Genomic DNA, 22474 nt, shown 5'->3' with positions numbered 1-22474 from the left:
GGGGAAAGACAGAATTGGGTTCAAATATTTTGTTTATCGTGGTTAAATATTTGCCATATTTAAAAATCTTAAATGAGGGGGAAAAATGGATGGTGTTCTGGAAAACGAAGTACAATCCACTTGAAACTGTTGCTGAAGAGTGATGTATTGTACAATTCAATTAGTCTTTCTGGCTCTATTGAGCAGTGTTTATACTGAGCCAGGGCCCTGCTGAATTAGGTTAACAATGCCACCTTTTAGTAGGTGAACAGAAGGACAAAGGGCACTGGCCAGTCTCCCAGGCCTTAAAAGGCTTCTCTCTTCAGGTGGTACTTAAGCCCAAATGGAAAAAAAAAAAAAGTCTTTTACAGAGACAGTAAAAGCAGTGAGACAAATGGGATGGCAGCTACTGACATCAGCATTCATACACTGAAATTACTAAAAACAAAAACAGAGCTAGTTTCAATAAGGTCTAAGGCACTGCTTCACAAAGTTATTAGCCAGTGTTCAGAATACAGAGCATATTGTGACCTTGGCTGCCCGAGTATGTGAACAAATAAATTCCTGCCATGTTGAGCCGTTTTTGGCAGCAAGGCACATGCTCATTTTTTGAGAAGCGACCACTTACATCAGTGAGGGAATTTTTGAGAGAACTCAATATTTGGCATGAAACGCTATGTTTGTAAAATAGGAAATGAGTGGGGATACAGTGTCCTAAGTTCAAAACCACCCTCCATACTGATATGAGCATTCTACTTTCAAACTCAGCTGTAATTAAAAAGCTTTTTTAAAAATATATAGTTACTTAAGGAAGGAAGCCAATGATATTCTTAAGTGACGAAGTTTATGTGAGAGCAAGTTTCTTTCTTATTAATAGAAATACTTCATGAGTTACATGTGAACACCAAATAACACTCTACCTAGGAGCCAAGAGCTACTGTCCTATTTCTTGCCTACCAAATTATGAAAAACATCAAAAGCCTGAGTGCTGTTTCTGACATGAAAACTTAGCTCATAAGTGCAGACGGATAAGCCCACTATTCTTTCCTTTAAAAAAGTGAACGGTTTAAGTTGGCATTCTTTTTCATGATCCTACTCTACTCACATCAGAAGCAATTTTTACAGGGTTGACAGTTCACTTTTCCAATCTATTGGCCTGTTAGTATTTTACTAAATAATATTTAATATTTATTAATGATATTAGTATTATTAATATAAAACAGTTTCTTTCCATAGGTCTTTTAACTTAGAATAGTTTAAGCTATAAGAACTCCAGTCTCTGACTGTGGTTTTGTTGCAGTTTGTGAACTGGTTCTCTCTCCACAGCCCTGCCATCAACATGATTCAAGAGAGTTGAGGCGGAAGAGGTCCAGGTAGAAACAGGTCTCCTACCCATCTCACACTCAGGAGGAGTTGGAGAAAAGGCACAATCAGGTTATAATTTTCCACAAACTAGTAATGACAAATCTCCTAGATACACAGATGTATTTATAAATAAGCATGTTGTCATTTGATTTTAACATTAAGCATCGTTGGTATAGATTTCAACATAATACATCTTTTGTTATGCTGGTGACAGCTACTTCTGTAAAACAAAATTCTCAAATGTTCAGGTTTATGTAACTCTGAGAGGTTCCGGAATGGTGTCCTGGTATGTTCCCCCACAAAAAGAGCCCTGGGTAATAAAGCAATGGGGCAGAGGCAATGTGGTGACCATAGACAGCAATTTGCAGAGGAGGATGTGCCGGTCGTGAGGACTTTAGCTTTTGTTAAAGGAGGAAAATGTATCAGAATAAAACAGATGAGAACATAATCTCAGAATAACAAGAACGGGTACAGATAATCTAGTTCAGTTTTTTCCCAACCTGTGTGGCAAGGAATACCAGTCACACAGAAAAGATGTTCTGAGGGCCAACGAGAAATACGCCACATGCCACATTCTTCTCTTGGTGTTTCAAAGTGCAGCGTGTTAGCATATTAAAGCCCTGGGACATGGAGTACTAGAGAAAACCTACTTAATCCAGCCACTTCCCAACCAATCTGACTACAGACAGGGCAGCTGGTTAATGTCATGCAGGCTGTATGGAGGGGGCAGTAGGAAATGAAAGTCAGCCTAGGTCCCACTCACCAACCGGAGGAAGGGACATTTTTCTCTACCATTACCTATACTTAATAGAAGAGAAAATTGAGTCCAGAAAACTTCAATGACTTATCTGTGGTCATCTCGTGGCAGAACTCAAGCCAAAACTCAGATGTCGAGATACACTACTCCGTGCTTTTTACCATTGTTTATGTTCACAGTTCCTTTTATTTTTTTAAATAACTCTACCAAAAACTATCTGTTTTTAATAACTCTACCAAAAACTATCTGTTCATCACTCTTTAAAATAGGAGATCCCTGTCCCTGTTCTGTCCTTCCCTCCGCCCCAGTCAAATAGAAAACAAGTGGGCTACCAATGGAGATGAACACATAATTTAAGGAGGCAGTACATTGGTGTGTGGGTCTTTAAAACAAAAACCAAAGTCTAGTAACACTTCATTTATCTAGAAGTCACTTATTTGTATATCTGTTTACTGTCTTTCTCCCTCACGAGAAATTCATGACACAGAGGCTATGTCCCCGGTGAGCACAGTAAGTGTTCAATAAACACTTGCTGAACAGATGAATGAGTACTTTACAATGCTCTGGCCGTGACTCTGAGCCACACACTTCTAACAGTTTGATTATTTGTTTCTAAGTTCACAACATATTTAGAATTAATAAAGTAGAAAAGGGGAAGGACAGCTAGGGGCAGCACAGTGACAAAAGAGGTGACAGCTGACATCCTGGTACTAAGGGAAGAAAGGCACGTGCAAGAAGAGATATGGTAAAAGTATAGAATACAACCTCGACAGAAAGCAATTTGGCAACATCCATCAAACTCACAGGTGTACATACCTACAACTAGGGAGTTATCTACAGATAGTCTCACTCGTAAATGAAAAACTTACATTCAAAATGATGTATAAAGTTATTCACTGAATCACTGTCTATAATAGAAAGACTAGAAAAACCTTAATGTCCATCAAAACAAGGACAAGTTGGATAAACTGGAGTGTGTGTGTGTGTGTGTGTGTTAAATTCATGATGTAATATGGAATGGCTGGGGGCTTCCCTGGTGGCGCAGTGGTTGAGAGTCCGCCTGCCGATGCAGGGGACACGGGTTCGAGCCCTGGTCCCACATGCTATGGAGCAACTAAGCCTGCGTGCCTCACAACTGTTGAGGCCCACGAGCCTAGAGCCCATGCTCCGCAACAGGAGAGGCCACCACAGTGGGAGGCCCGCCTCCACAGCGAGGAGTGGCCCCCGCTCCCTGCAACTGGAGAAAAGCCTGTGTGCAGCAACGAAGACCCAAAGCAGCCAAAAATAAAAAAATAAAATAAATTTAAAAATATATATATATGGAATGGCTGTTTAAAAAAGCCCAAGGAAGAGTTTTATGATCTGAATGGAATATTTTCTAAGAGCAGCATGTATACTGTATTGCCAATTGACATTTTTGTGTAAAATACATGTATGTAAAATATTTCTGGAAGGAGTAATTTGGTTGCCTGTGGGTGAGAGGAAGAGGGAGGGAGATTATCTATGTGTATATGTCCTTTGTATTTTTGAACCTCGAAATGTGAAAGTATATTATATTCAAAAAAAGAAGAATAAAAGTATAGTGGTATAAGGCAATTTCCTTACAGAAAAAATAGCCTCCCATATATCATATTAAACCACATTGAAGTTATTGATCACGAGGTAGAACACTCATATTTATAATTATAATTCTGAGGCATTAAAAAAAGGTTAATTTCTAGTACATATTTTCTGAAGTAGGAAACTGTCATGGAGCTACGTGACAGTTAAAATTTATAAAATAATAAAAATAATGTAATCACATTACTGAAAGTTTGGAGAATAAAGATTAGGAGAGAAAAAAGAAAATCACCCATAATCTTACCACAGTAAAATAACCACTGATTGCTTAGGTATAATGTTTCCTTCCAGTATTTTTTCCCATCATCTATTATGAAAAATCAGCTTTAATAAGATCAATTCCAACCACAATACTTCTTGGTCTTATTAAAACAGGCACTGTGGGCTAACGGAGAAGGAATCAGGAAATCTTAACTTTAATTACAATTTGTTCTCAAAATCTCCAAATGACTCTGAACAAGTGGTTTTTCCCATCAGCGAGCTACTCTCCAGCTCTGCAAGGGCAATAGAGTTTTCCTTGAATGCCTCTCAAGATGAAGAGATAGGAAATGGCTTATGTAACATGGAAAACCCCTAGCTAAATGGAATGTGAATATTCAGGCTAGGATACAAAAATATTTTTTAAAAGCACAATTTAGGAAGAGTTCAGGCTAAGTCTGAGTTCCTTACCACCTCTTTGTCATGCTTGATATTTTTGAATTGGGGTGGTGGTGGTAGAGGGAAAGTTATCTTCAAAGAGAATTTCATTAGAAAATGGCTATAAAATTGGAGGATAGGGTTTAGCTGCTAGGTAATCCTGGGGCTCAATTCAATCCGCAGGATGTACACTGGAAAACAGATGAAATCCTGCTTTAAAAGTAATTAGGATTATTATTACTCTGGAGGGCAGACAAGGAAACGCTTAAGATGACAGATTTCATTCTGCTCTGCAAAACCATTTTTTCACTCTTTAAATGGATATTCAAGCCAGTCACGTACTTGCAATTAAGGAGAGCAGGCAGATCTAACAGAACGATGTCTGGTCTTGGAAACTGATAGGTCTGAATTGATCCTCACAATTAGGAACATTAAGTTAAATCCTGGCATCTGAGCAAAGACAGACAGACACTGGACTAAATGGAATATAGTTACTTAATGCCAGTGAGAGATGATCCAGATAAAATTGACCAGCTCTGTTCTTGCTTTAAAATCTTCCCTGGTCTACTGAGATCCAGGGAGGGAATGGTCTGACAAAGGACATTTTCCTCATGGATGAAGTGAGGGTACCTAATATCCCTATTACTTACCTATCCTCTCAAAATCAAACCTTGTCACTTGAATGACCACCACCACAAAAATATCTGCTTTATAGAAAGACTACAAGCAGCAGTGATGGCTAGATTGATGGTTTGAGTGGCCTTCAGCCATCACTACAAACAGAACTGAATCTCCTCCATTTCATGGCTTCATAAACCACTCCTGAGTTTTTCACCTCCTCATTCAGTGCCACCTTTTCTGCTTCAGCTCCACTGATGGGCACATATTCTGTGGGCAGGTGCCACCAGCCCAAACCCTCAACGATCACAGGGCTGGGACTGCCTCACTCACTTGCTTTCTACATACCTCTCAGCTGTCAAAGTTCTGCTCCAAATAGATTAATCTAAACTGTTCAAACTCAGCTAGTGTTCTTTCCCTCTAAGTAAGTTTTTATCTAATACACACATGGCAAATATATTTATAGCCTATATTCAGAGTGTCAAGTACAAGATGCAGAGGAGAGAATGATAACTGTCTGGCTGAGGGGAAGGAAAAAATCAGGAAAGGAAATGAAGTTTAAGCTGGGTTTAGGATTTGAATGAGGGCAAGAGGAAGACAAGAGGTGTGAAATAGCCTGGCGGGACTGGGCAATGGGAAGGAGTGTGATCTTCCTGAAGAGACTCACGGGGGCGGGGAGGGAGTGGATAAAAGGGCTAGAAAGGCTAGGACTAGAGATCACAAACAGTCTTTTGTCGGGCTAAGAGATTTGGATTTATCTTAAGTTCAGTCAGAGTAAAAGCTGGCATTAATTGAGCACTTATTACATTCCAGACACTGCACTAGGTGCTTTCTGTGAATTATTCATTTGAGCAAACAGCGACCTTGTGAAGTAGGTACTATCGCTGCTATTATCTCCATTCTAAATGTGAAGACACAGAGACTAAGAGAGGGTATAACATTTACCCAAGGTGAGAATGGGACTTCTTGGGAATAATGTTGGGGCAAATGGGACTTTTCTGAAATACTGTTGGGCAAGACCTGAAGGCAGGAAGCACGGCTGGGAGGCGACTGGATTCTTTCCCGTGAGTGATGCTGAGGGTTGGGATTGTGTGGTGGCGCTGCGTGTGCAGTGGGGTGCAGGGCCTCAGAGCTCCAAGTCAGCTGTGGGTTTCTGTGAACTGATTAGGCAAGGCTGGTGTGGCAGAGGGAGGAGTCCAGGATGTCTCCCAGCACTTGCGGTGGGACTGGTGGAGCCACGTGCAGTGAGGGAGGGGTGGGAGACAGCTGGTGAGGGTGAGGAAGCCAGTTTGGGGCGTACTGAGTTTGAGGCACCCACAGGACCGGCTTCACTATACAGCTCTCCTTACCCACTACGCACCAGAAACTGTGCTAAGGCAGGTCCCCAGCACCCAGGAAGCTCACCTTTAGTAAGAAGACAGATAAGCAGCCGGCTGGTATATAAATGTGAGGATCATGAAAATAATCACTTCATTCCATTCTTTAAGTACTTACCACAGTCAGTCGAAGAGTGCTTTTCTTATATTATCCCAATCCACAAAACTCTTTTAGGTAAATACGTGAAGTGTAGTAAGAACAAATGCTTATGTGCGCGAGGTACTTTGTTCGCATGCATGAACCCATCTAACCATCGATAACCTTATGAGCTATTATTGCCCTCATTTTACAGATGAGGAGACCAAAACACAGAGAGACTAAACAACTTGCCCAGGTTAGACAGCTAGTAAATGAGAAAGCTAAAATTTGAACCCAGGTACTCTGGGTTCATTTTACAGATTACAAAATGGAGACTCACAGAAGTTCAAGTAATTTGCCCCAGCCAATCAAGCACCTAATTAGAGGTGGAGGGAGGATTTGAACAAAGGCCTGGTGAACAAGCTCCTGCTGTTAGCCCCTGTAATAAGTGCAATTCTAGAAACCCACGCATGCGTGATGGTGGCACAGGGAGAACCAGCAAAGCACAAATGGGGAATGCGGGGAGCATCAGAGCTTTCACCAAGGAGGACATGCCTTTCTCAGCTCTGGAACAAACAGCAGGGATTCCCGAGATGGGTGAAAATATCTGGAGCACACATGGAAGGATGATCTCTAAACAAGAGAAAAGGCTCTTCTTCTTCCCAACACAGGACTGGAAGCAGTAAGGATAGGTACCAATGTAGACAGATTTATAGGTATTCGTATTCAAATCTCATAGCTTCAATTTTCTCCCTGAAGTAGGAGGCAAGGTCATAGGCTGAGAAGGCCTGGGATGAGGCATCTTGAAGACAGTGAAGATGTGGATGATTATTGGGTAGAACAGGAGACAGAGCTGCCCAGGGATGTAGAAAAGGATCAAGACAACTGGCCACTCACAACTGTCATGTTCATTTCAGACTTCAAAGATTATAGGTAGGTGACAGCCACAGGTTCCTTCCCTGCCTACCTTGCTCCCGAGTGACTTACAGTTACAATGAAAGGAAGTCTAAGACATCTATCAACAAGGAGGTATAAAACCCATCATACAGCCTGTTTTTGTACGAAGCACCTTGCATTGAAGGTTCGTTCAAGGCAGATGTGATGATATTCTGGCAGAAGGATCAGGAAAGCTTCTAGTCCGATGAGATAACAGAATTCTTTATTGGGTGGCAGGACCCAGGACCGGAAAAAAATCCTAAGCCTAGAGTACAACTCCAGTGGGGGTTAGATTCTTCGACTTGCCAAAGTCGATTACCTCGTTTATGCAAGGGTGGAAATGCTGTGCAATGGAGCTAACTGGTTCACGTGTCTTGAGGACTACTAGGTTGAAAACTACAGTTGAGATAAATGCTATCAGGCAGTTAAATCCACAGATCTCACTTTCAGTAGCAAAAGCAGAGCTGGAGATGAATGTAGGAATCATCAGCATATGAGCCCTGGTAGTTAAAACCATAGAAGGGAGGGAAATAACGCAATGGCTTCCCTGGTGGCACAGTGGTTAAGAATCTGCCTGCCAATGCAGGGGCCATGGGTTCAATCCCTGGTCCGGGAAGATCCCACGTGCCGCAGAGCAACTAAGCCCGTGCGCCACAACTACTGAGCCTGCACTCTAGAGCCCGCAAGCCACAACTACTGAGCCCACGTGCCACAACTACTGAAACCCGTGCACCTACAGCCCATGCTCTGCAATAAGAGAAGCCACTGCAGTGAGAAGCCTGCGCACCAGCAACGAAGAGTAGCCCCCACTCGCCGCAACTGGAGAAAGCCATGCGTAGCAACGAAGACCCAATGCAGCCAAATATAAATTAATTAAAAAAAAAAAAAAAGTATAGAGTGGGAAAAGAGCATGAAGTTGTAGCTTTTATGAGACTACTTAATCAGGTCTGCCTCAAATTCTTATCTTATTATCTTTAGAATCCACATGACAACATGTAAATACCCAAATCGCTATTATGAAGTGAACCCAGTTTCGGTACCTACCTTATATTTTGAAGTATCCCAGTTGTGGACTATGCGGGCCGGGATGAGAAAACTGTCGTCCACGTGGCAGCTGCTGCAGTAATACCACCCGCTGTAATTGCACACCTTGGCTTTCCCATTGGAAAGGCCTATGGATCGCTGGCATCCTGTTCAGGGCAAAAGAAAGAGTCGGTGATTGTTGTACTTCTAACACCACAGAACGAAGTTACACAATCCTCAAGTGAAACAAAAGTCTATGATAGGAAAGAAATTGCAGAGAATAGGTGTACAGACACGTCCCCTCTTTCCTAGCCTGGCAGCTCCCACCCCTTCGGCTCCTCGGGGATTGCTGACATTGGTACTGTTTCTGGTCTCTTCTGATTCCACCTCTTCTGTGTACAGCGGCCAGAGACCAGTCTCTCTACAACCAACCCCCTTTCATCTCTTCACTTCCTCCTCAGAAACCCTACTTCACCAGGCAATTGGCTGGGGGCTACTCATACAGGTTCTTACTTAACCCATGCAGCATCTCTATGAGGAAGATATTATGAGCTCTGTTTTACAGATGAATAAACTAAGGTTTTAGCCGGGTTAAGCATTTTGTCTTGAGGTCACCCAGCCAGTAAGAGATGACGTTTGGGTTTGGCTCTAAGCTTCTGATTCTAAAATGATCCTAAAACCTGATGTGTAGCCTTCCTTGGCTGACAAAAATCAATGAAAGGAATGCGTCCTTTGATTGGTCCCCATCTCTCCTTTCCAACTACCTACTCCTACAACTCTCCAATGGGAACAGAACCTCTTTGCTGCAGTTAGAGGACTCTCCTCACTGTTCCCCAAATAAACAGGGTGCTTACTCTACCCTCCATATCTTGGCACAATTTATTTCTCCTTTCATGACGCCCTCTTCTCTGATCTCTACTTTGCCAAATCCTGCCCATCACTGATGGCCTGCAAGTGCTTGCCAAGGCCCTTTTCATGTTCTGGGAAGTCCATGATTCTGTCAGTACTGTCCTGGTACTGTCAGGGGACCTGGTAATAATCATGGCCCTGCCAAAAAGAAGCCATTATTTTCCTTTAGCTAGGAGGAACTACATTCTACGGACAACAGAAATTCTGTCATGATCAACCCAAACGACAACATTCAGAACAGATAGTCAGGATTATACAAACAGCTTCGTTTTTCTGACATTTCTCATCCACTGCTTTCATTTTTGAAATCCTCCCTCGTGGCCCATTTCATGGTTGGGTACCAAGACCTGTACTGATCAAAGAAATCTCACATGAAGCCTATTTCGTAATATGGGTACAAAATCGATTACTCTTAATAATCATAGTCATAATAATATAACCAGTGTTGCAGCCCACTTCCATTAGAAGGAGCTCAAACATGTTTATTTAACAAACTGTCAGCCTAAGAAGATACTTATTCCCATGAATCCATGAATGAAAGCATCATAAATTCCTAGCGCTTTCATTTCCATCACAAATAAAATGCTATCAGTCATCCAGCAGTTTCACAGGGTACCCTCCAGAAAGAGAATTAGATCCTATTATTTTTAGATACGAGAGGTATTGAAAGACGGACGGGGAGTAAATATATCGGAATTACGCTTCCAGAGCTTAATACCCTTTCTTCCTGGGATAGCTATTTCTTTACTGTTGAGTAGCAACAAAACCCTAACAAAGCTCCTGTTTCTCAGATTGGCTGAGGATTGAGATACGTGTGAAGGATAAGGAAGAACCAAACCCACCTGCTGCTTCTGTGGGGCGTGGGAGGTGCTGTCTCGATCTCTAGGCTATGAACACCGGAATGCCACGTGCTGCGCCCACTGACCGCGCTGCTTATGCGGCATGTAGCGCGTGCGCCCCCTTAAACACTGCGCTTTCTGACGTGCTTGTACAACCCTGACCACACGACAAACTGCTCAGATGTATTCTTTATCCTTAGCACTTACTGTAGCGCTTTACATGATAGACCAGCAATAAATGTTTATGTTGAAGAGACGATAAACTGAATATTATCTGGCACATAAACACTCTCATGCATATAAAGAGATTTTAACTTCCCAGAGCTATTTTGGAATTGATCGTCCTAACCTGGTCACCTGCCTCTTGAAAACAGCCTACTCTGGTGAATATCCCTATGCAAATATGTTGCCCCTTCTAAGAATTACACATTAGACACGTTCATAAGAATTACACATTAGACACGTTCATAGATGGACTGTGAAACAGAGTTGAGTAGAACTTGACACATTTTAGACACTGCAACACTGTTTCCAAAATTTAGTGGACAGTGAAACTGACAACACTGAAGTGACAATGAATAGAATTCAGTCTCCCCTAATGATTCAGAAAATGAGCGCGATCTTATAGAAATTCAGGATCATCATTATAGCTGAAACTCGCACCATAAAACACTGCAAAAACAAGTTTAAGTTATTTTAGTTTTTTGCTTGTTTGCATTTTGGATATGATAAACAGTAAGCGTTTGCTGAATGTTTATATATGCTTTAGTAGGTCCTACTGGGTTTATTATTCTGTAACTTTTAATGACTTTATTATAATCTCCTAGATGCAGCATACATAGGCAATATTAAAATACACAAATGTGCATTTTTTTAACATCTTCATTGGAGTATAATCGCTTTACAATGGTGTGTTAGTTTCTGCTGTATAACAAAGTGAATCAGCTGTACATATACATATATCCCCATATCCCCTCCCTCTTGCATCTCTCTCCCCCCCTCCCTATCCCACCCCCACAAATGTGCATTTTAAGAAAGCATATAGCCTACAAATGTGTATATCAACCGGGCACACAGGCCCAAAGCCTAACATGGTGAGGGTTCAACTAAATAAGCTAAACATTCTCACTACTTTGCACAGGTCTCCAGGCTCATAAAAGAGAGGAAGGCTGAGAGAACATGGCTGGGGTTCATGCCCATTTTATTTTATTTTTTTTCACACTTAATTTTTTTTATTCTGATGCAGAATGTTATCAATGTCTAACCTTCATTCTAGAGGCTAATTCAGAGAGGGGATGTCAGGAACCAACTATTCCCAAGGCCAACCCTGTCATGCAGTAATCTTTGGGCCATACCACCCCTGGAGCTTTAAATATACCTACCAAAAGGCTTCTGTGAGTGCATTTCTCACCACCACAATCAGAAAACACTAGAGATAGCACCCCAACAAGATGACGTCTATAGTTTAAAACAAAAACAAAGACAAAACAAGCTCCAGAGTGAGATTACAAACCAGTCACATGAATGGCAGCCGGCTGTCAGTTGGCCGACCCCTGCTAGGTCTTAAGGGAAATCTGTCATTGGGGCCACCTCGCCCTGGCAAGATGGGGTTAGGTCCTGGAAAGGGTCCGATTGGGTCAAAACATGGTCTGAGTGGAGGGAAGTGTCTGGGTATCTCCCCAGGCTCAGGGATGAGTGAATTCATTGGATCCCCAACATAAGGGAGGGCTAGTCTTTCATCATATTCACCACCAATAATTCCTGGAGGAAGGAGAGAACTGGGAGGAAAAGGCCTGGGGTGCAAGGGGTTGGGGTAGAATGGAATGGGGTGGGGTGACGATGGCAGGAACATCACATGCCACCCTCTCTGAGCTTCTTTTCTTTGTGCCTCTTCTTGTACAGTTCTTTCCAATCTGTGTCCCGACCTCTGACAGTACCATCTCGAAAATCCCGCAGATATAAACACCTCCACAGAAGTTGGTCATTTGAAGCAATATAGAGGTCATGACAAACTGCAGACAAAGACAGGACAGAACGAACAACCAAAAGTCGGAAGAGCTGCAGTTTCAGCTCCAATAGGAGGACTACCAACCCAAATACATCTGTTAGGTTCAGTGCTTGTCGGGTAAAAGCCAGAAGAGGATACACCAGCTGGTCCTTGAAGAGGCGAGAGAGCTTCTGAAGATCTTTGTGTGTCTTGGCTACATTTTCCCCTGATTCCTCTTTGCAAATAAAAGATGCTGGCAGCAGCTGCAGTCTTTTCACACTTCTAATCTCATTGTTGATTTTTAGTGTAGCATTTATGACGATGAGGTTTCCCAAAGGCACACAGGTGACAGCAGCAGAGCCACCCTCGCAGAGAGGATGTGTGTACTGCAGCTTATACACGCCCCCCAACCTCCAGTTCTCCAGCATGGACACAGCTTTGGCTTCAGTCCCCTGAGGTATGTAACCCGACTCTAACACGAGGAGATGTATGGATACTATCAGGGGATCCCTGGGGTTAGAACAGTCAGCTGGCTGATACAGGGTCCCTGCTGAATGTGGCACTTGCCCTTCCACCGATTCACTGCAGAGCATTGGTTCTGAGGGATAGAAACCTGTGCCCTCTTCCATAACCACAACATCTGGAATTGACTCAGCTTCAAAATTTTGACGAGGCCCTGACCCACTGCCATCATTCCAGACATCAGATTGGGCTGCCTGTCCTTGGAATGAATCACACAGTTGTTCATCCTGCATGCTGGACTGACTGGAGCTGGCGGCCAAAGAGGGCTGGTCATTATTCTGGAGCGAGGAATGCTCTGAATCTGTGGATGAAGGTAAGTTAGGTGCTGCAAAGGCATCAAGAATCAAACATATCAAGTCCCCAGAAACAATCCCATATGAAGCCAAGGTCTCTTCATATCCAGTGAGGGCATCCTTGTTGTTCAATGTAATTGCAAACCGGGTATCAGAACCTGGAGGGGATGGGAGCCCCCGAGACGCCGGGCCATGACCTCCGGGAGCCAGGAAGCCGCAAGCTGCAGCCTCAGTGCCCACTTGCCGCCCCGCCTGCGTGTCACAGTCCAGGAGCGTGGGCCCCACGACACCCCGCTCGCCGCCCGGCCTCTTATGCCCATTTTAGTTGAGACAGAAGCAGCAGCACATAAACTCATACGTCTAGTCCTTGGTGTCTTTACCTTTATAACTTATTTAGGACCATGCTCTCCTACTCTTGATGCTGAAATCGCCCTACGAAACTGAATAAAAGGAAAACCTCATCCAAAACGGAGGCAGGAAGCCCTGAAAGGGGAGGTCTCAGGCACATTCCACTTGTGGCAGCTTCCTTTACATAGCCTAGCATGAAGAAGGAAGATTTTCTCCTTGCCCAGCAACAACCCAGCCAATGAGAAGCCACCACAACCCTGAATACTCACAGTCCTTCAATGAACCTTCCTTCAAAGCAGCTCCTTCCAACTTCCCCTTTCCTCTGTAATAGTACTGCTCCTCTCCTTTGTTCTCCAGACCTGCCTGTGGTTCACAGCAGTTTGCATGTCCCGAATTGCAATTCTTCTCCTATTCCCAAATAAACTCGATTTTGCTCACTGAACCTTTTTTTGTTTTAAAGCTTGATAGCTCCTAATGACCCAGAAGGTTTCAACGTATCCCCATTCTTAGGAGTGTTTTGGATACATGGTGTATAGACAAGCACAAGCCTAGAGTCAGGAAGCTTGCTCTTTCCTAGGGAACATGGTGAGCCTGACCCATCAAACGCCCTAGTCCTGCTTTCCTCACCTCAAAATAAAGGAGTTAGCCTAAATCAGTGGTTTGCCAAATTCAGTGAGCATCAGAATTTTCTGGAGATGTTTGTGAAAAATGTAGTCCTCCCCCACCTCCAACCTGGGCCCAGAGATTTTGATTCTGTAAACCTGGGGTAGGGCCCAGGAAGCTGCATTTCTACCCATCCAACCACCACCAGGGACTGTGGTGGGTAAAAGCTGAGGATTGTTCCCTGATTTCTAGGTGACTCCAAAGGTCCCTCCAAGCTCTAAAATTCTCATTCTATTTAAGTAAAGTGCAGCAGGTGGGCAGGCTGCTAAGTGAAAAGTTCATAATTGGTCACACAGTTTAATTTCTAGGCTTCCAAAGTCAACACTTCAAGTTCTTAGTCAATTTTCAAAAATTTACCGTGTAGAAACAACAGTTCATTTTACCGGCATTTTTTCCAGAGCATTCACTGTCCCCACTGAGAAGCATCTTATTTGACTTAGAAAGAATTAAAACTTTTAATCTCCAAATCCAATGTATTTGTCATTGAAAGAACATAGGATGGTCAGGAAAGAAAATTAGAGGCCAGTCAGTGGCCTGGTATAGATTCATTTTCTAAAAAACAACACATACCATTTATTTGAAGAAGGAGACACCCGTTCTTTCAATTAACTGCAAGATTTCTTTCTTTAATATCCTACTAGCAAATCATGGACTTAAACTGTCTGAAACAATTCCCCATAAAGATACACAACCTGGGATTTTACTTAATCATTGTGAGGTTTTCAACCAGAGGGGGAAAAATGTGTTTTCTTAATAATGACCGTTAGAAAAACACATTTTTTGGAGGAGGCCAAAGCTGGACTCTGACAAGCGACATTATGAGGAGAAAAATAGAGCTGCAAAGCAGAGACAAAAAATAATTAATTGAAATAACTAATTAGAACTTATTTACATATTTTCATGTACTTTCAAACAGACTTTTCAACAATGTTTCTAAATTAAAAGGCATTTGTAGTAGGGAACACTCCACATGTAGGATCAAAGCAAAAACATACTTCTCGGTCTCTTTTTGAAACTTTTCAGAGAGTGTATTCAATTCATAGGAACAAAAAACTATCTCACAAGAGAACCCACTGGCCTTTTTTTTTTTTTTTTTATTGCTTTCCACCCCACTTCAAATCTTTAATGAACACATGCTCTGAAGAGCTTAGCTTCCCTTCTGATACACTTTGGGAAACAAATGTCACCATTTAACCAAAATCCTATTTGCTGCTTGTACAGTCCATTTCCCAAGGGGCCTTTCACTATAGACACCCAAAAGAATATGTTGCTGGGGGTTGAAGCAGAAACGTTGGCATAATTCTCGACAAGGGTACAGTCTTTCTTCTAACAAGGGTACCTAGTTAGCTCAATTGGCTGCAATGAGATGTTACTGAAGTTGAGGTCTTGAGAAGCCAACCACCTCTCTCTACTTCCTGGCTCCCAACTACAGCCCTCCTTCCCCCGGCCAGTAGGCGGAAAATTCACGGGCACAACAGAAAGGTAACAAGAGCTGTGTCTACGTCCAGGTGATTCTCTCTCACTAGAGAAAGAATGCACCCAATGCTTCCTAAGTGTGGCCAGCCACGCTACCCCCTCCACCTCATTTGGTAAGGGAAATCCAGGACTTTGTATTTGGAAGGAAGAAATGATCTAAGAAGAGAACAGGGGCAAATAGAAGAGAAGGTGCCTTTATAAAAGAGAGGAAAGAAGAGAAAGAGAGTGAGAGGACAAATTTTCATTTGCTCTGTTAAAATAGACAAAATAAAACTGGCAAGTTTCGATCCCTCTTCTACTGTGCATGCTGGGTAAGGAGCAATGGCCATGGGAGGGGAAGGGGACGGCCCTGTCCCTGCCTCCCCCCTCCCACCCAGTGTTCTGGTGGGAGACAGTGAGCTGTGGGAAGCGCTGGGCAAATGTTGACTGAAGGCCTGGAGCCTGATCATGTGCCCCAGGGATCAGATGTTCCAAGATGGAGGAAAATGGAAATGGGGATTTCAATGACTTCTTGTTTTACAAGAATTAGGGGGGAAAGTCATAAAGAACTTAGCTTTCCTAGCTTACAGTCTGTAACCATTGGCTCATTAAGTAAATGTTGAATAACTACTTTTTAAAATAAGGTGTCACATTGGGTATACAGCAGAAAATTCTGTTTAATGAGCCTAAGATTAGCACAAAGCTGGGCACGGTGTTTAAACAAAGGATTGTTGGACACAGGGCAGAAGCGATTTTTGCAAGGTAGCTTTGGTATCCACTAAGGGAAGTTGAAGCAAAGCAAACCTGGGCCCCAGACTTGCATCCTTCTCTATAGGAGGGGAAGGAGCTGGCAGGTGAGACTGATCACAGGTGTGTTCACAAGTTAACACAGGTGGAACCGAGGCTACATAATTCTACATAATTGTAACAGGAAGAGGGCAAGGGTGAGGGACACTGAGAAACACCTACTTAGAAATAAGTGATCCAAAACTTTCTCCTGTCTCAAGCATCCAAGTTACTCTACATCTTTGGGACCAGGTGGTGACCCATAAAGTAGGTGATATCTACATAGTCATAAAATCAATTAAGACATGAAGTATTTGACATTTTAATTTTTTTTATTTTTAATTTTTTTTAAAATTATTTTTGGCTGTGTTGAGTCTTTGTTGCTGTGTGCGGGCTTTCTCTAGCTGCGGCGAGCGGGGGCTACTCTTCATTGCAGTGCTTGGGCTTCTCATTGTGGTGGCTTCTCGTTGCGGAGCACAGGCTCTAGGCATGCGGGCTTCAGTAGTTGTGGCAAGTGGGCTCAGTAGTTGTGGCTAGCAGGCTCTAGAGCGCAGGCTCAGTAGTTGTGGCACACGGGCTTAGTTGCTCTGCGGCACGTGGGATCTTCCCAGACCAGGGATGGAACCCGTGTCCCCTGCATTGGCAGGCAGATTCTTAACCACTGTGCCACCAGGGAAGTCCAAGACATTAAGTATTTGGATTGGAGAATCGACACATGAAAACAAATGCCTCTGAGTATGCATTTTGTCTGTTATAAGGAAAATAGTATCCACAAGCATCTCAAATGGAACTAAAGGAAGAGAACAGGAAATCAAGAAAAATCAATTGTGTTCTACCTCTAATTGCTTATGTGACTAGTATGGCTCACTGCTGGTAGTCCCTTTGGTATAAAGTCTCAACTTTGGAGAGCAATACTTCAAAATTATTTTCTCTGTAAGGTTTTAAGTCCTCTGGTAGGGAATTCTCTTCCCAGGGGATGAAAACTTCAAGTTTGGGAGGGAATACACATGCTCAAATACAATCCTAAAATGTACTGACTGGTTGCTTCCAAAGCTATACTGAAATTCATTTCTGTTCATCAGAAAAGAATTTTCTTCTGGTGGGCTTCATTTTACGTTTGTCTATAAATGACTTTCATGGCAGTGAGAGATTGTAAAGAGAAACTGTCACTCATTGTTGATCAAAAGTTTGACTCAGGGCTTCCCTGGTGGCTCAGTGGTTGAGAGTCCGCCTGCTGATGCAGGGGACACGGGTTCGTGCCCCGGTCCGGGAAGATCCCACATGCCGCGGAACGGCTGGGCCCATGAGCCATGGCTGCTGAGCCTGCGCGTCCGGAGCCTGTGCTCCGCAATGGGAGAGGCCACAACAGTGAGAGGTCCGCGTACCACAAAAAGAAAAAAGTTTGACTCAAAAAGTTGGGCTACACAGTCAGATGGCTGACACGTTAAAAAGTATAAGTAACACTCGGAAGGAAACTGTTCCTACTGTGGCTGATACACATTTAGGATAATTTAACGTGGCACTTGTAGAATGGACTGTAGCTGTTGCTAGGACAGCTATGTCCTTAAGAACATAAGTAAATAACTCCTCTGAAGTTATGGATGTACCTAATTAAGGAATTTTCCTTTCATTACAGCAAGATGGCAAATGTTAGGCTTGTAAAGTATGAGCACTGCGCCTGGACACAGGGATTATTCAGTGGCACATTGTATCTAGAGAGACAGACAGAGGCAACTGAGACCAACAGACATCAATTGTCCAAGACAGAGGTCATCTACAAGTATAATCACGTGTTGCTTGATTATACTTGCAGGACTACGGCAACCAAAGAAAGATCTTTAAAAAAACATAATCTGAACACTAATTGGTTTAAAATTGTAAAGTATTCTACAAGCTGTTAGCTGAGGTGTTTTTTTTCCCCCACAATGAATATTTAAATTGCTAAGTCAGTTTCGATTTGCATGTTGTATTAACAGAGCTAGAGGTGCTATGTTTAAGTAAGAAATGAAGAGAAAAATCATGTCAGGTAATCACTGCTGACTGAAAATACAGGCAGCACACTGGTGGTCTCACAGATCTGTCTCGTTTTGACAATGTTTGGATGGAAGAGATGCAGGGACACCCCTTCTTCCTGTCTCTGACCACTCTCCAACCTCCTTTCTAGTTGCAACCCCTGGGACCCTCGCCATCCTCTGTCTCCGGGACTGGCCAACACCGTTTTTTGTGGTTAGCTCCTTACTGCCAACCAGATTCGTCAGAATTATTCCAGCGAGGTAGAGGCTGCTGTCAACTGACTGGTCAGCCATCTGCGGGCCTCCTGCACCCACCTCTCTTTGGGTGTCTAGTTCCATGGCGACGCTGTGGCTCTGGAGGTGTGAGCCACTTCTGTGAATTGGCTCAGCAGAAGCACGAGGGCACTGACCATCTCTTCAAGATGCAAAATCAGTGTGGCAGCTGCACCCTCCTCCAGGACATGCAGAAGCCCTCCCAAGAGGAGTGGAGTGAAACCCTGGAGAAGACCCTGAACTAGGCCCTGTGGGATCTGCGGGCCCTGGGTTCTGCTTGCACAGACCTCCACCACTGTGACATCCGGAGAGCCACTTCCTAGATGAGGAGGTGAAACTCATCAAGGAGATGCACTGCATGTGACTAACCTCTGCAGGCAGGACTGGGTGAGCATCTCTTAGAAGGCTCGCCCTCCAACAGGACTAGGAGCCTCCAGAGCCCAGTGGACTTTGAAGGACCCCTCTGCATGCCCCTGGTGTCAGAATTTCTGCCCCCTGCAGCCACTAGGCAGTTATTTTAACCACCCTGGAGCCCTCTCCCGAGCTGTAGGCCAAATGGAAACAAAAACGGTTCTGCAGCAAAAGAAAAAAAGAAGAAAAAAAAAGAAACTAAAGACTTTCTGCTCTTGCTAAACTCTATAATGTTTATTTGTTTAATTTCATGGAATGTTGTTATTAAGATTATAAATCGTATGAAATAAATGAATAAATACCAAGTAGACTCCAACTCAAGTTGAGAAGTGTCAAGATTTATTGGTCTTTCAGGTAAACAATGATTGAGAACCTAGAGTCAATATTTAGTCAAAATTTATCTTGAAAGGCAATAAATCTTGATTTTTGCTAAGGCAAGTAAGTAAATATGTGCACTGTTTGAGAGATTCTGACTGCTTTTCTATCTACTAAATAGCTACAGTGAGTTATAGTGATCTGTGACATGGAGTTTCATTTCCAAAGAAATGTTTTGAATTGTTGAGTTACTTTTAATTTTTCTTATGATATGATGCTTCAATACCAGTATTTAGAGTAGTGTAAGATAAGTTTAATAAGAAATGTTATAAATTTCATATCTAGTATATTTAAATCAGTCTAAATTTAGTATTTTTTTCATACTTGTTTTCCTCTTAGAGTTTCTCATTAACTTCTATGCCTGTCTGTTCTTTTCCTAAGGACTTTCAAGAAAATGGTAAGAAATTTAAAATGGAAATAATACAGAAATAGGCAAATGGATAAACAAATACTAACATAGTGCTTACTATATGCCAGGTTCTGTTATAAGCACTTTATACACACACACACACACACACACACACACACACACATTCATTTAATTCTCTTATCATTCTGTGAGGTAGGTATTATCCCCATTTTACAGATGAAGAAACTGAGAGAGAGGGTGATACAGTAATTCTGTCCATGGTTGTACATCTAGTGAAAAAGGTAGGACCTAGATGAAACACCCAATACGGCACTTTATGAGGAACAACAATGAACTATATAGGTGAATTTCCACGTAGCTATCTCTATATGGAAGATATCACATAAATTGTCTCCTTGTGGATGACAATATGACAAGCACAGAAAATACGAATCAGTTATACAAAAGAACACAATTTAGCTCATCAATTCATTCAGCCTTGGACCTCACAAGCTTTAGCATCTCCTCTGAATATGAAGGGTGAAGGGGGGGCAAGAATACAAATCTGTAAGGTGGCAAGTAGAAGACAGTAAGAGATGAGCAAAGGAGGAAGCAATCACTAACTGTAGAGATCGAGGAAGGCTGTGTAGACATAGGGGCATTTGAGCTGGGCCTTGAAGAAAAAAAGAGATTTTGGAAAAGGAAGGCTCAAGTCAGAAAAATGGAAGCTCATTTGGAAAACACTGACTATTCTAGTTGTCTGAAGCTCACTGTAACTAGAGGGGTGTCAGGAAAAGAGCTTGGAATGGTAAACTGAACATAAGACTCCCGAATGCTCAGGGCAGAAGTCCTTACTAATCAATACGGGATGAGTATTAACGAGTAAGATACAGGAACAGCTAGAGTTGTCAGAAGCAGAACAGCAATCTGCCCGTTAGAAAGATTAATTGGCAAGAAAACACTGGGAGGGGAGAGAACCAGTCGATAAGTTACTGCCCTGGCCTGAGCTTGGGTAGGCAGTGGGCTTGGGAGCAGGTAGGGGGAAAAAGAAGGCGATACTGGGAGATAAAGTGCAAATGATTTGGTAGGCGATTCATGGGGAGAGCATGGCAAGGGGATTGTCAAAGAAGCCCATGACATTTTGAGCCTGCAACCGTTATATGAGAAATCTATCAGTCAGAAGGGGCGGGTGGTTTAAATGAGAAAATGCTGTTTGAAGCATTAAATTTTTAAAAAAAGTTCAAAAAATTTGAACTAGCAGATCAACTGATGCCTAAAACTAAGCCGGTTGAGAATAATTCCCCTTTATTGTACAAATCGATCTGAATTCAATCTTCTGTTACTTGTGACTGAAAGCATCTGATATATTTATACTAAATGTTGGTTGGTGAGGGTTCTATTACTATAACCTAGTCCTTTTACTTAAACCTACCCATTAAGAGGCTGAGGTCTCATTACAAACCATTAGGTGGTACAAAATAATCAACATGCATTTCAGCAGAAGACACTTACTACTTTATAAAGAAGTGAGGAAGAGGAGACATAGTTGGTCGCCCTTGTTTCTTGATAGCACAGTGGTTCTCAACCAGGGGAGGTGTTTTGTCCCAACCGGGGATATTTTTGGTTGCCACAAAAGGGTGAGTGGGGGTAGCTACTGGCATCTAATGGATGGAGGCCAGGGATGTTGCTAAACATTCCTCAATGCACAGGACAGCCTCCCACAACAAAGGATTATCTGGTCCCAAATGTCAATAGTGCCACTGTTGAGAAACCCTGCAACAGCACAAAGACAAGAGGGCAAGATAAAAGGTCCGTGTACTGACCCTACTTAGTCACTTTTCTCTGCAAGCAATGGATATACCATCTATTATGAGGAGGAAAAGCCCTTTCACCAGCTCTGCTTTCTTATCTAAAGAAAATGATTCATGCTGCTAGGTTAGTTTAGACAAAAGAGATGCCTCCAGAGAGAGGCCTTGTCCACACTGCACCACCATCTACTAGACTACCTGCGAGTAACATCTGCTCCAAGCCTGGGGCTCTTCTCTTCATAAATTAATCCTTCTGGTGAAACACTTGCTACCAATAACCCTTGCTTGAAAAACAATGGCAGAAACAGAAGGGGCCAAACTCAGCTGATTATTTTAGACGTGCAGGCTGCCGGTGGCGGAATAATGCTCCTCGGTCACAGCTTACACACCACCCCCTTCAGTTCTATCTCCAATGCGGAAGCACCAGGATTCCCCATCTGGCACCCCTGCAATCCTAGACAGAAAAGAGAGGTCAACCTCACCACCCTCAACATTAACAAAGCGAATGTTGGGCTGAGCAACTTGGAACTTACATGTTGAAAGCTTTGGGGGAAGACATCTTCATAAGTAAACTGTCTTACTGGAATGTTCCTCTGAACCATATTAGAGCCTGAGGCAAAAGGAAAAATCCATCATACTGATCCTACCTCTATTAAAGATTTTTTATTTGTTCATCATGGATTTTTTTGTATTAATTTTGATTTTTAAATAATATTACATTAAAATAATATTTATCTTGGTTACTGAGGGTTTAGTTTTGTTTTTGTTTTTTTTTTGGCATTCCCTTAAATTTTGTGCCCCAAACGAGCACTTCACTCCCCTCACCTTAATCTCAGCTCTGCTCTGAACCCTTTTTCCTCACATAGGGTCCATCGTGTGTCCCAATTATGTTCTTTCTACAGTGATTTCCCTTGGTATCTAACATTATATTAAACCACCACTAACTCTTTTCGTGATTCCCCAGTTGCATCTCTATTATGATTGCTTTGAAAGGTCAATAACCTCTGATTGGCTTGGAAGTTCAGATTATCTTTTTGATTTACTTGAAAAGCACC

The 22474-nt window shown here is 42.6% G+C and overlaps 1 protein-coding gene and 1 pseudogene across 6 annotated transcripts in view; both read right to left on the bottom strand.

The window, feature by feature from the left end:
* PLEKHM3 (pleckstrin homology domain containing M3) overlaps nt 1–22474 on the bottom strand; it is a 188484-nt gene that overhangs the window by 107082 nt on the left and 58928 nt on the right. For all 6 annotated transcript variants that reach the window (XM_022567533.3, XM_022567531.3, XM_022567535.3 and 3 more), the window contains exon 4: nt 8411–8556. In XM_022567533.3, the coding sequence (XP_022423241.1) occupies nt 8411–8556 (146 nt within the window). The remainder of the gene's footprint in view (nt 1–8410; nt 8557–22474) is intronic.
* LOC111171778 (F-box only protein 7 pseudogene) lies at nt 8570–13252 on the bottom strand (annotated as a pseudogene).

The sequence above is a fragment of the Delphinapterus leucas genome, chromosome 8, assembly GCF_059928025.1.
Source record: "Delphinapterus leucas isolate spDelLeu-1000000601 "Yukka" chromosome 8, BTC_Dleu_Yukka2, whole genome shotgun sequence".
Classification (NCBI taxonomy): Eukaryota; Metazoa; Chordata; class Mammalia; order Artiodactyla; family Monodontidae; genus Delphinapterus; species Delphinapterus leucas.
The sequence above is the reverse complement of the archived record's forward strand: the minus strand, read 5'-3'. Positions and strand labels throughout refer to the sequence as shown.